Source organism: Colletes gigas, unplaced genomic scaffold (genome assembly GCF_013123115.1).
Source record: "Colletes gigas isolate AHSC1104 unplaced genomic scaffold, ASM1312311v1 Colletes_gigas_Sc00036, whole genome shotgun sequence".
Classification (NCBI taxonomy): domain Eukaryota; kingdom Metazoa; phylum Arthropoda; class Insecta; order Hymenoptera; family Colletidae; genus Colletes; species Colletes gigas.
Window position 1 is genome coordinate 1,552,940 of NW_025106665.1, and position 14,865 is coordinate 1,567,804.

At 37.8% G+C, this 14,865-nt stretch overlaps 2 protein-coding genes across 4 annotated transcripts; both read left to right on the plus strand.

Moving 5' to 3' along the window:
• Positions 1-5,354: 5,354 nt before the first annotated feature.
• LOC122402465 (thyroid transcription factor 1-associated protein 26 homolog) lies at positions 5,355-6,212 on the plus strand. Its single transcript, XM_043405263.1, has 3 exons — positions 5,355-5,559; positions 5,678-5,810; positions 5,882-6,212. Exons 1-3 carry the CDS (start codon positions 5,427-5,429, stop codon positions 6,132-6,134), a joined length of 519 nt encoding a protein of 172 aa, XP_043261198.1. The 5' UTR covers positions 5,355-5,426; the 3' UTR covers positions 6,135-6,212.
• Positions 6,213-6,745: 533 nt separating this feature from the next.
• LOC122402450 (AP-2 complex subunit alpha) lies at positions 6,746-14,865 on the plus strand. Of its 3 annotated transcripts, none has more exons than XM_043405234.1 (14): positions 6,746-6,878; positions 7,786-7,874; positions 8,702-8,913; positions 9,031-9,224; positions 9,320-9,551; positions 9,620-9,728; positions 9,925-10,568; positions 10,650-10,781; positions 10,855-11,052; positions 11,128-11,459; positions 11,554-11,822; positions 11,923-12,067; positions 12,351-12,558; positions 12,635-14,865. In XM_043405234.1, the coding sequence occupies exons 2-14, from the start codon at positions 7,811-7,813 to the stop codon at positions 12,710-12,712; spliced, it is 2,817 nt and encodes a 938-aa protein (XP_043261169.1). In that variant the 5' UTR covers positions 6,746-6,878; positions 7,786-7,810; the 3' UTR covers positions 12,713-14,865. The 3 variants fall into 3 exon arrangements, with proteins under 3 accessions (XP_043261169.1, XP_043261170.1, XP_043261172.1); XM_043405235.1 differs by lacking the exon at positions 6,746-6,878 and adding an exon at positions 6,930-7,492; XM_043405237.1 differs by lacking the exon at positions 6,746-6,878 and adding an exon at positions 6,930-7,314.

Genomic DNA, 14,865 nt, shown 5'->3' on the forward strand with positions numbered 1-14,865 from the left:
GGAGACAATCAATAAGGAAATGATCGCGTGACCACATTAGTCATCGTCTCCTGCATAGAACACAATGATTCGTCTTGTCTGCGAAACCGTAACCTATCAACGCCCACGAATTCCTCTCGTTAGATCACTTACTTATTCAGGAGGCTTGTATGCTAGGTACGCTTAAGAACGACTTCCTTGCAGTACGTGGCAATTTATTTAAGAGATCCTATTTCGCGCGTAAAATATGAAATTTTACTTATTCGCATCGTGAACGAATACTAAATATATAGTTCGAAGATTTCGTGGAATTTTCTAAAATTCTTCGTTTGAAAACCCAAATCGTAAAAAAATAAAAAAATGCTGGTTTTCCATCGAAAAAATGCCCGTCGAAATTCCAACAAGAGGAATCCCGAGCAACATTTTCGTAGTGCCTGCGTCCAGCTTGAATCATGCAACGATAATTTACATTTTCTTTCGTCGTTCTCTCGGAAAGAAACGTTAGAACGCATTCTTGTTAATCGAGCGCGAACATTCAGGTGTTCTAATTTGGACAGGCGTTCAAAGAAGCGCGAAGGCCGCGCGTATGTCGCATAACTTTCTGTTTACGTCGCGGAGAACTGCGTGAGATTTTTTTCGCCGCGTTAAATCAAGCCCCGCAAATGATGCCGACGCTATTTTCGCGCGTTGCATCGTCACGCACACGCCGAACTGAATGGACCGCCGCGTCACAACGCCTCCTTATTGTTCATAAATAGTTCTGCAACGCGGCGTCGTCTACGATTTCCGGTAAATCGAGTCGCGCTGAATCTTTTCCAAGATGCGTCTAATAGAGTAATCGGGGGTGGCGGACGACGCCAACAAGGGCTGAATCACCCTCGCCACTCAAACTGGATGAATAAGTGGCACGTCGCGAGTCGCGTTTCCCTACTTTTGCACGCGTGAATAATCACCGCGTCAAAATTCACCGGAATCTCTAAAACAAGAGTATAATCGAACCGTCGAAACGTAGTTAGCTTCGTAGAAATCCGACCATCGCATCTAAAAGCTAAAAATAACGTTTCGAAAGCCATTGTTTGACTTCGTTGTGCATCACAATCGGTTTAAAAGTAATCACTGATGTTTTATCGAAGAAAATTTCAATTTCCATGAACGTTTCTTTCTCCCTATCTGCCGTTTACCATTAACGGGGTTAAGTTTAACAACGGCGCTTTGAATTCTGTATCTCTTCTTGTAAATGTTGCGTGACAAAGACATTAATATTATTACTCGCTCTTCGTTTGTCTATCGCTTGGAACATTTTTCAATGTGAATGTTGGAAAAGTAGAGCAGATAGTATGATACTTAAACAAATATTATTTTCATTAAATGCTCATTAAATACTGAATATTATGTTATTATATTATTTGCTTCGGTTTCGTTTTGATTGATAAAATGAAAGAATCAACCGCGGCCGGCAACATTGAAATTTATGGCAACGAAGAGCATAGAACGCGAACGGTCAAGACGGTTCAGTATTCGTAATAAAGTGTGTCAATGTCAAACAGTAGCGCATTATACCTTCATGGGGCCCAAAGCAATATCGTATTTAGGGGTCCCATTTAAAGAAAAAGTCGAATAAAATATATTTTTAACTCGAATGTCATTTTCTTACAACAACGAACAAATTAAATAATATAAAAGAAAAATCTAATTTAATAAGTAGTTATGCTAATTGCGTGAACCCTGTGTACTATGTTTTGTGAAACCGGAAGTGCTCGCGGGCTTAAAAAGAAGCGACCTAAGATTGCTACTGGGGAACAGTCAGAAATTACTGTTTTGGCTGCAGTAGCGAACGATCCTCGGATAAGTTATCGACAAACTGATATATTTCTGATATTCCTAAGTATTTGGCGAATAGTTCGAAGTCATACATTCCATCAGTTGCATGTTTCTTTACATCTTCATGGCATCAACTTTAAGAATTGCAACGATCACAATAGAATCAGCTGTTTTTTCATGGTGTTCTTTTTACCGACGAATCAATTTTTACCAACAAACGTATCGTATTTTTGCAAACTTACATTGTTGGAACATTTTGCATCGATTGCATCTTGAACGAGCAAAAAATAAACAAATGACTGCTCGATTACCAGGAGCTATTATAAGAAATTCCTTTAATCGCTTAACGTACAGCGACCTAACAAAAATATTCTATGCCGTGCTGAACTCGAATAAAGAAATTTTCTTCGTACATTATGTTTTCGAAATGCTAATTGTCGGGAGTCCTAAGCAAACGCCTTGTTTGCCTCCAGCATCTCGCGGTCCCTTCGAGACCGATTTGTTTCTCAACCGCGTGTATATCTCAAACGATCACAGAATTCTTATGTTTCTGTCGTGACTCCGCGTGGGAGAACATGGCTGCATGACGTCACCTTTGTGGGAGTTTGGTGATCGATAAACCGCGTCACAATGGTCCCTAATATGGATCGGGCACGCGTTCATTACACAGCAAACTGCCACTACACAATGTGTTGCTTCTTTTCTGTTGGGAGTTTTTCTCCGAACAATGGTGATCGCAATTTATAAATATCATTCGAAACAATAAATTGGTTAAACACAGAACACACTTGTTGCAATAAGTAGCCTCATATTTCATTCTCTGAGAACGAATGCTAATTACAATTACGAAACTGACTCATCCGTGGTGATCGATTCATAATTTTATAATTAGAATTCTTACTACCGAAATTGGTCATCCAAGAATTGTACTCAGAAATAATGGTTCCCGCCCACAAAACTCTAAGGCTGACGATACGTCGCTAAGTAGAGTTTCGACAAGATTAAAAACTATCAAATCATCTAAAAAAATTATTTTCAGTTCCGGGGGTCAATTACAATCATTTTTGGTGAATAGACATACCCGCGAATTCCTACGCACTTTCGAGAAAAAAATTCGAGTATGTGTGAAATTTTACAACAAAATTAAAAACTATCAAATCGTTCTAAAAAAATTATTTTCAGTTCCGGGGGTCAATTACAATCATTTTTGGTGAATAGACATACCCTCGAATTCCTACGCACTTTCGTGAAAAAAATTCGAGTAGGTGTGAAATTTTTCGGCGAAATTCAAAAATTTCAAATGGTTCTAAAAAAAATATTTTCGGTTGCGGGGGTCAATTACAATCATTTTTGGTGAATAGACTTACCCGCGAAATCCTACGCACTTTCGAGAAAAAAATTGTTTTTCCGAAAATATAATGTGAGATTAGAAATGTTGCCCTATGCGTATGTCATAACTTCTGAACGGATTGGAGGATTTTAAAGTTTCAAGATGCAAGCAATGCGTACTAATGGGACTCTAGAAAAAATACATTGGATGTAAGGTCTACTCGTATACACACAGTTCAATCAACAAATTGGTATTGATTTTCGTCTTATTTTGGGCTCTAGAATCTCCCATTAAAATTTGTACCCAAGGCGGCCGAACACACTGTATGTAGCGGGGTATGTCGAAGAAAACAACTAAACTGAGACTGTGGAAAAGATAGTAGACTCCTCGCTACGCGCCACCAACTATTAATAGCTGACGAAGTCCGAGAGAGCCATAGTATCCGAGGCCAGATTCGACCGAAGGAATTCTTTAACCATTCGACCCTTTCGACCGTCATTCTTCGACGATTCAATGTCGAGGGTACGATCCGGAGCAACGTGACTCCTTGGCCTTCCTCCGCGGCAACTTCCTTCGTAGATTAAACCAGAGAACAATGAAATTGTCCAATTACCTATTTCGCCCGCAAAACGACCGATACGAAATACAAGTTTGCTAGAGGAAAATCCGAGAAATACGGTGCTTCTGGATAGAACTTAAAAGCTCTCTTTAGCCATTCATGGACAAAATCATAACAGTGATTTTAAGCGCTTTACCTCGAATGTACATTACTGTACGAAAATGATGTAAGCAACGAAAACGAGGCGAATGTAGTTCAGTTTGTGAGAGATGAAAGTAGGTGTTGATGCACGACGGGGCTGTAAAAAGTGATTTCATTCAATGTTTCGCTACCAAGCAGACAATGAGCACTTAATAGCCATTTGTACTTGGCTTACTTAGAACGATTGAATGAGGAGTACGTCGCTGTCGTCGTACGACGACTTCGCATCGCTACCACTGACTTGAGTACAAATGGAGCTGAGGTTAACGCGCCGTGATGTCACTGCTTGATATGAGCCGATTATTATGAAAGTGGCTTATGTCACGAAACCAACAAATGTCAGATTTTTCACGTTCGTTTAGATGTATATATTTTTCTACCAGTGCTGTATTTACTTTCTCTTACACCTATCTTTTAAATATGAAGACGCGTAGTTTCCAACGTTTTCTACGTCGAGAAAACAGCCTTAATTCAGTTTCGTATTTATATAACGTTTTCGTGACTTCGTGATGATTATCACCGAATTTTCAGCTACTTTTCTGCAAACATGTGAAACACGATACCAACCGGTTTGTTGTAACATTCGCGGTACGTGGGTTTGCAACACGATCCGATTGCAACTGCTTACAGCCTTCGTATGCACGTGTACTTGGTACATAAATGAAATACCTCGAATAGGTTTTCAATGTCTAACCTGGTCACTTGTTCGGTCATATTTTAGCGGTTTATGTATAAACAATGTCTATCGCGCATAGATATATACTTGGATCGTGCCAAGCATCCAAGATTTATATTTGTTAACGAGAAACAAAAGACAAGGAGTATGTGTATATAAAAAGAAAAAAAATGGAAAAAATTTCCATGGAATCCGGTTGTATACGATATGAAGTTTATATTATTACAATACAAACGAAACACTCGATTCGAGTGTACTATCTGTGATGCTCAATATCGGTTGGTTATCGTCCTTTGCATTTCAACGCGCGTGAAAAAATACCATCATTCGCAAGTTAATATAGCAATGACTAATATTACTGCCACGAATAAACTGTCAATACGCAACTCGATGACAAATGACCGTGTTATATCGAACCGATTGTGCAAGTGCCATACTTTTATAATTCGCTTTACTTAGTACAAAGTGATACTGTACTCGGTACATTGTGATGCTAAGTGCCAACAAGGAAATAAATGTTAATTGGCGCTCTATGACTTCTATTTAATAAATCCTACTTATCGGTAATATTAATAATAATACCTTACGATATAGCGTTACCATATTAACCCTGCAACATCTTATCGTCTTGGAATATTTTTTTCCTGGAATATTGTGTTGCTTTCGAACATCGCGCGATAGATTGTTTCATCAGGCCTAAAGAAAGCACCACGACGACGGTCAATATACTCGTATTGAATAAAGGAGGGAAGAGTTCCATTTGAATTGCCGTCACTTGACGCGCTACTTGATTACTCTTAAGTCCCCCTTGCGTTTACCGACGGTACTAAATTAACGTCTCCTGAGGCCTGTCAACAATCATGAAGACACGCGTGAAAAACGTTTCTGACAGAAAGCGTTCGAGCAATGCTACCGAAAAAGATCAGAAAAATGGGAAGAAACCATTCAACAAAAAGAATTACAGGGCACAAAAATACAGTAACAAATACAAAAGTACGTTTGAAACTGTACGAGTAACGTAACTTACATTTAGGTTAGGTCTAAACGTTGCTCGATATTCGTTGCTACGCGATCGTTGCACGAGCCTTTGAATTGTATTATTTGTTGGCAGTCGATCAGTGGCAGGAACGTAGGAAGAAGGCAATCTTACGAGATTATTATAAAGAGGTTGACAAAAGCCGACGTCAGAATCTGAAGAAACCAGTTTCATTGGAAGACAGTAACGAAAATGAAAATGATAATACGTATGTATACCGATTTTGTATTTTGCACAGATAACGGTAACGATTGACGTAATTGAGTTTCTTGTTTAAAGGACGCAACCAAAAAAGGTCAGCCCATTTCATAAAGCTAAAAAGGAATTCTTGCGCAAGAAGGTTGATAAAAGAAAAAAACAGGAGCAAATGGAACAGATAAAATCGGAACAAAAGGAGGCACTTAAAAAGTATAAGGAAAAGAAGATGCAAACATTTAGGAAACTTTCAATGAGGACAAAGAAGGGACAACCTGTGATGAAGGGCAGATTAGAATTGTTACTGGAAAAGATACAGCAACAAGTATCTAACTGATACTTAGAAAGAATGCGACACAATTTATGCCCAGACAAATTTTATGTTAATAAATCTTGTTCAATGTACATAGACTGACAAAGATATTCAATAAAGTATGTTTTTTTTCTGAAACAAATGTCAATTCACGTTGAGATACACGTACACGAAAAATATTCTGAGATTCGATAGTTTAACCTCTTTAATATTTAACATGTTCACTGCCATGCCCGTGTTATTTTACAGCGTTGCTAATTACAGTAGCGTTATTCACAATTTTGCAAGTATTAATGTTCTATCGTAAACAATATTGCAACACGTAAATGTAAAGTGCCGATCACCAGTAACCACTATGGCAGTCAACGTATTAAAGATCATTGATGCATCGAATATATAAGACAATTAGAACGTCTACGGTTTACCCATTAATCGATACACTGGCGAGTCGATGTTTTCGATAATCCGCTAAAATTCGACCGATGAACTCTAAACATTTTCTCCTAAAGCGGAACGAATAATCACGGGCACAGTAATCGTAAAAAGAACTTAAACGATCGATGAAGATTTTCCTCGATTCGAAATACGAATTTGCCTGCGCAACGCATAAAGCGCAAGCGCAATGGCATTTGACGGGCAGCCGTCAGCTAGTCAGCGGTTGCAAATGGCGACAGCCACGAAATCTCTGGCACCGACTCGCGAATAGTTTCACGCCTACCGAGTGCTGCGTGACCGAGCCGTGCGTGAACGTTACCCTAACCCAGATCGGTATGTACTTAAAACTGATCCGATAATCTACGCGCACAGCGGGATAACCTCTTTCCTTTAAAAACGTAGTCGCGCTAAGTTGCGCTCTCCTTCCGAGTACGACGGCCCGTCGGGTGACAAAAAGCCATCGTACGACCTGTCTCTCCTCTTCGAAATATTCCTTTTGCCTGCTCGATCGATGCATCGTGATCCTCGAGCAATCTCTCGGCGAGCGTTACCGCGATTCGCGGACCGTACGGTCCTGAAAATAGTCTGGTAACGGGTGCCGCTATCACCGTTTGCACGGTACTGCTGTCAAAAAGTGTTTGGCTAGCAGAATCTAGGACGCGGTACCGGCTTAATCGCTCGATTTTCCTTTCGAGCGTTCGAATACTCTGCTCCAGTTCGTGCCGCCTTGATCTCTACCTTTGCTCCAACGTGCTGATTCTACTGGCTGGTATTATACACGAGTTAACTGTACCAAACGGTTTTTCGGAGTTACTCCGAGGACCGTAGGGCTCGTCGACTCGAGTACACTTAATCAACGAGTATCGTTCGATTATTTTTCTTGGACCTCCCCCTGTACATCGGCCGCGTGTCATTAAATAACGATGTACAACCGCTGACGGAATAACGTACGCGAGTGCTTGCAATTAAAAACTACAATGGACCTGATATATTGAACCGTGCATTTCAAAATATTTTCGTAACCACAATCAAAGACTATCAAGTTTACATTTACAAAATTTCAAGAAGAATTTAGTAACATAAAGGACAACTATAAAGCATTCATTTAAATATCAACAGCAAGTGTTTATTGAGAGAAAATGATCTTACATATTTCTTATACAAATGCCCAAAAGATTAGAGCATTCATTTGATCTGTAAATATGTACATAAGTACCTTTAAAATTATTTTATTTTACAGGTGGTTTTGAGAAGATCCAGACAAAATGCCGGCTGTGAGAGGAGATGGCATGCGTGGGCTAGCAGTGTTCATTTCTGATATTAGAAATTGTGAGTTCAATAATTTTTGTCCTTATTATTTGCAATTTTGCTCGTTATATTTCAAGAGTCTACCACATTGTATCCCATGATTTAATTGTAGCATTCATACATATCTTGTTATAATATTAGATAACAAGGAACACGAGTTAGCCTTTGGATTGTTGAAATTATGACCCATGTTCCATCCGTTAAGAGATACGATGCCATTGAAACTAACGTGACATGCAAAGTATTTAAAGCAGACAAGAGTAGGAGAAAGGGGGCGGAGTTCTGATATAGGCATATCTTTCTGATATAGCTTGTCTTTCAAACACCAATATGTAATATTTGGCATAATGTAATAAATGTCTGTTAAAAGTAACACTGAATTCTTTTGAAAAATTTTTATGAAGATGAATAAATTGTAAAGTGATGATAGATATATTATAATTATTTAGTATTTCTGTAATCTAATACCCTAAATAACTCATAAAACATGGAATATAATACTGATATAGAACAAATCAATACATGCAAACTTTGATGCTGATCCAAGTGGCAAGCAGCCATTATACTTTTCTATAAAAATTATGACAAATGCATACTTGTATATGGCATATATGTAAATGTATAATTGTATATATTGTACCTACAAATACTATGTACTGTCTGTGATTTCATACCTTATTTATAGCAATAATTTTCTAAGCTTATAGTCCAATTTTGTCTTTATAATTGCATAATAAAAGGAAAAACAAATCATACAATGGAAAATAATAACAGATTTAAAATATGATAAATATTCGTATAATATTTACATATTAATTGATTAAATATGTAAATATTGATTTTGTCAGGCAAAAGTAAAGAAGCAGAAATCAAAAGAATAAACAAAGAGTTGGCAAATATTCGTAGTAAATTTAAAGGAGATAAACCACTTGACGGTTACCAAAAAAAGAAATACGTTTGCAAGCTCCTTTTTATTTTTCTGCTTGGTCATGACATTGACTTTGGACATATGGAGGCTGTCAATCTCCTTTCATCTAATAAGTACTCAGAAAAACAGATTGTAAGTATCAGCTCCCGAAACAAAAATTTAGTACATCGAATCGAAGTGTTTAAAATTTTTACGAACAAATTTCACGAAAAATTGTACACAAATGTATAAATATTTTATATATTTTAGGGTTACCTGTTCATATCGGTGTTAGTAAATACAAATAGCGATCTCATTAAGCTCATAATTCAAAGTATAAAAAATGATCTTGTATCGCGTAATCCGATTCACGTGAATCTTGCGTTGCAATGTATTGCCAATATTGGCAGCAAGGAAATGGCTGAGGCTTTTGGTAATGAAATACCAAAACTACTTGTTTCTGGGTAGGTTGACGTAGTAAATATTTAATTCGTTTATATTTAGTTATAGTTTCTGTGGAAATGGATTATTGAAATTTTCAATAATTTTTATATTCCAGAGATACTATGGATGTAGTAAAACAAAGCGCAGCACTATGCTTATTACGATTATTGCGTACCGCACCCGATGTTGTTCCCGGTGGAGAATGGACTTCGCGTATAGTCCATTTATTAAACGATCAACATCTTGGTGTTGTAACTGCAGCAGCATCTTTAATTGATGCTCTCGTAAAAAGAAATCCAGACGAATACAAGGGATGCGTTAGCCTAGCGGTTTCAAGATTAAGCAGGGTATGGTATAATTTGATAGAGAAGCCTATAGATAGATAATTTCTCGATATCTTTTTTTATCTCGCTAGATCGTGACAACAAGTTACACGGATTTTCAAGATTATACTTATTACTTTGTGCCAGCACCATGGTTATGTATAAAATTACTAAGATTACTACAGAATTATACTCCACCTGGTAAATTATCTGGATTTCGTTTAAATAATAAGGAACCTAAATTGAAACGAGAATAATGAATTTCAATTATATTAAAATTAACAAAATGTTACTCATTGGAAAAAAATACACGTTTTAATGGTTTTCTGTTTAGGTCCCTATATATGATAATTTTACTAAACAGAGTATCTCTATTTTAATCCTAAACTTTTAATAGCCGAAGATCCAGGTGTAAAAGGCAGATTAAACGAATGCTTAGAAATTATATTAAACAAAGCTCAAGAACCGCCGAGATCGAAGAAAGTGCAGTATTCGAATGCGAAGAATGCTGTATTGTTTGAGGCCATTAGTTTAATTATTCACAACGATAGCGAACTGCCTTTATCGGTTAGAGCGTGTAATCAACTTGGCCAATTTCTATCGAATCGCGAGACCAATTTGCGTTATTTGGCTCTTGAATCCATGTGCCACCTAGCCACGTCAGAACTCTCGCACGAAGCAGTAAAGAAACATCAAGAGGTTGTCATTCTTTCCATGAAAATGGAGAAAGATGTGTCTGTAAGACAACGGGCTGTGGACCTTTTGTATGCAATGTGTGATAAAGCAAACGCGGAAGAAATAGTACAAGAAATGTTGAACTACCTCGAAACTGCTGACTATTCTATTAGAGAAGAGATGGTTCTGAAGGTCGCGATTCTGGCCGAAAAGTATGCTATCGATTATACTTGGTATGTTGATGTAATTCTGAATCTCATCAGGATAGCTGGTGACTACGTTTCGGAAGAAGTTTGGTACAGAGTTATTCAGATCGTTATCAACAGAGAGGATGTACAAGGGTATGCAGCGAAAACGGTTTTCGAGGTAAATAATACGGATTTAATTGCCGAATTGAACATCGATTTAATTTTAATCGCGATAAAACATGTTTACGATATTTACTAGGCCTTACAAGCACCAGCCTGTCATGAGAACATGGTCAAAGTCGGTGGTTATATACTTGGAGAGTTTGGAAACCTCATCGCTGGCGATCAACGTTCCTCGCCAGCTGTTCAATTTCAGTTACTACATTCCAAAGTAAGTTTTCCAGTCTTCTCTCTTTTCAAACTATCGTATTTAATACGTTAACGCGATTTTGTTTCCTTTCCAGTATCACTTATGTTCCCCAATGACTCGAGCGTTATTACTATCCACGTATATCAAATTCGTTAATCTATTCTCTGAAATGAGGAGCCAAATTCAAGATGTTTTCAGACAACACAATAACTTACGAAGCGCCGATGCAGAATTACAGCAGAGGGCTTCCGAGTATCTTCAATTGAGTATTATCGCATCCAACGACGTTTTGGTAAATATTAATACGACGACCATTACAGACACTCGAAGGTCAATACTATTAATAATGCTTTCGGCCTTCCTATAGGCTACTGTTTTGGAAGAAATGCCTGCATTCCCCGAAAGAGAATCTTCCATTCTCGCAGTTTTGAAAAAGAAAAAACCAGGCCGAGTGCCAGAGAATGAAATCAGAGAAAGTAAGAGTCCTGCACCAACTACCAATCACCATCCGGAAGTACCTGTTATCGCGGCAGCAGTCGTTAATAATACATCGGCAGATTTATTGGGCCTTTCTACACCGCCATCTTCTCAACCAACTAGCAACACGGGAGTTCTTCTCGACGTATTAGGAGATATTTACAATATGACGAACAAAGTCGGTGCTACGAACGGTGCCCAAAATACATATAACCCTAAAAAGTAAGATGCCTTTAAAAATCCTTAATCCCGAAACGTTTCGTAATCACTCTAATACACTGTCCCGTTTCTAATGTTTGAATTCGACATTTTTCAGGTTCGTTTGCAAGAACAACGGTGTTCTATTTGAGAATGATTTGATCCAGATCGGAGTTAAATCCGAATTTCGACAAAATTTGGGACGCGTTAGTCTTTTCTACGGGAACAAAACTCAGTTCGCTCTTCATAGTTTCCAAACTCAGCTTTCTTGGTCGGAAGAAAATCAAGCGAAGCTAGCTGTACAAGTGAAACCAGTTGATCCTGTGTTGGAAGCCGGTGCCCAGATTCAACAAATGATCAACGCAGAGTGTATTGACGACTATAACGGTATGACGAAACGAGTTACATAACATTCTGAGAACGACTGAACAAGTGCCGTTCAATTAAATGTTAGAAAGATATCATTGGTTTGTTTTTCTCTGTACAGACGCGCCGAGTATGACCATCTCGTTTATTTATAATAACGTGCCACAGAAAATAACGATGAAGTTACCGTTAACGATCAACAAGTTCTTCGAGCCCACAGAAATGAACGAAGAGTCATTTTTCGCGCGGTGGAAAAACCTTGGGGGGTATGTAAATATTTATAAAAAAAAAAAATAATCTCCCTTCCATTGTTTTTGTTCATAATCGACATTTAGCCGTGTATATTCGGAAAACTTTCACAGCAGCCTAGGATATATACGTGCTATTCCAACAAAAGTTATCAATTAAATTAAGCCGATAAAGTCGTGTCTATATTTCCTAACTAAATAGCTCTAACTTCCTAACCTTATTAACGCTACATTTACGGGCATCGATTGCGCAAACTTTTATTGAAATGTTGGAATAATAATCGAAACGATGTTCTTCCAGAGCAAATCAACAGCGTTCGCAAAAAATTTTCAAAGCGCAACAACCGATGGATCTTGCGCAAGTTCGCACGAAATTGCAAGGATTCGGAATGCAATTGCTCGACAGTATCGATCCGAATCCCGATAATTTCGTATGCGCGGGTATAGTGCATATGAGAGCGCAACAAGTAGGGTGCTTGTTACGTTTGGAACCTAATAAACAAGCGCAGGTAATTTTGTAACAGTGTGAATTTGTTTAAAAGACATACGGTTGGAAATTGGTGATTAATCGTACTTCGTTCGTAGATGTTTCGTTTAACGGTACGTTCGAGTAAGGAATCAATGTCGGTAGAGATCTGTGACCTGCTGGTGGACCAATTTTAAACGGCCTAGCAGGCGTGAAATTAATCTAAGATACATAAAAAAAAAACGCCGTGGGAAGACATATCGTGATCATAAAAGGATGTCGTCTCTCGACGTTCAGAAAGATACTGATGATTATTTGTTAAGAAGTATTCGTTGTACCCAAGCTTACGCTCACAGCGCGGTCGTGAGAACTGAAATCCTTGCGTAGGCGGAGCGTTGTTATCACGTATAATCCATAAAAAGCATGGCATAGAATTGCCGAACACACACACAATCAAGATTATCGCGTATAATTGTGTATAATTGTCGCATATAATTGCATGCATGGAAAACGAAACAAAAAAAAGAGCAAAATCCAGACGACATGTACGATGACTATGATGGACAATATTCAGTCCACGAGCAAAGGTAACAAAGCATAGACATTACCTTTGTTTGTATGTTGTTTTTTTCTTTTTCGTTTAACGCGTGTCTTTAGCAAAAATTATAATTCGTAACTTATCCAAACGACGTATAGATGTTTTTTGCCACGAGCAGTAGCAAAAAAAACGTTCGGGTCCAACATCGCGATCAGGTTAATAGCATACATGTTTTATAGAAGATTTTATAGCCAATTACTTTTCCCACTATCGTGTGTTTTTCGATAAGTTCATATATTTCGAGTCAACGGCCCGCGCGTTTACGCTTCTCGTGGCACGTTCTCATCTACGCCTTCTTAGCTCTTCTTTTTTGTTCGAGCACACGATCTTTTTTGGTTCGTATCAAGTTTCATTTTGAGATTATAATCATTGTTGCGTGGGCGAGAGTAAATTTGGGCACGATGACAGTAGCTGTATGATATTAGTTGTTTATCGTAGATTTCCTTGTATTTAACGGAGCTCAAAATTTCTCTTGTAATTAGTAGGTTCGACATCATTCGCTCCCGTCCCGATCCCTCGTTCCGCTTGCTCCCCTAGAGATTTTTCTTTTACCTCAAACGTTGGTGTATAAAAAATCCATGGCTGGTCACATTCTTTGGCTCGCAGAGAAAAGAGCGATCGAGTTCAAGCGAGAGGTGAACGAACCAAGAATTTGTTAGATGAAACTTTTTCTAATCGTCTTTAAGGAGTCTTGTGTGAGATGTATATTTCAGTAGTATATCTTGTACAGATGATATTCGCGAATGCGTTGATGATTAATTATGTTCCCGTGAGTGCTGACGAAGGAAAGAAAAAAAAAAAAAAAAAATAGAGCAGCTTTGAGCGACATTCGAACCGCGTTTAAATCGCGACCCATGCTTCGATTACGCCTGTCTGTCTTTGTTATGGAAATTGTAAAGCTCTAATTGAATTGTACATAAGAAATCCCGTTAATTAAATGTGCTGATAAAGAGCCATTGCACGAGACACAGAATCCAGTACTTGCTGGCACGAGGATCTACAATATCGTCTCTTCCTGCTGTTTCATTTGTATTTCTTTATCATGCGAACACGAGATGTATATTTTTTTATGTTCGTATAGTATAAATTTATATTCGAAACCTTTCTCCTTATTCCAACTGTAATTTCTTTGCCATCTCTTCTTTTTTTTTTTCAACCATTCGTTAACGATGTATTATTTACATCAGCATTAATTGACAATTTAGCATGACTTTAGGGAGATCTGTACGAGGAACACATTATTAAAAATGCTAATGTCGCTTCGACTGGAATTTTTGGCGTTATGGAATTTGGAAAATTTAAAGATGTTTTCTGATGATTCATTTGGAACTTGATATTTATCAACGCCAAAAGTTTCAATTCACAAAAGGCTTGAATACTCGACAACGTGTTCCGAAAAGAAATTTTGCATTAAAATTACACGAGTATTTCTTCTTTTTTTTTATTCGACATCGATGAATCAAATAAAAGGAAATATTGGAAAGAAGCAAACGATGTTTGTCCTTTGTTTAATATTGTTCCTTTTATTCGACTTCTCGACACGATTTCTGTAAATTCAATCGAATCACTCTCTTAGATAGTGAAGTTATCGCGTGATACTCTCTTTATTCTCAATGATATTTCATTGATGATCAAGATACACTGAAAGTATACTACAAGAATTATGCAAAAAAAAACTGGCGATATTTAAGTAACGTTCGTCCAAAACGTTTAGTCTGTTTTTACTTAGGCAAACAAGACATTTTATACATT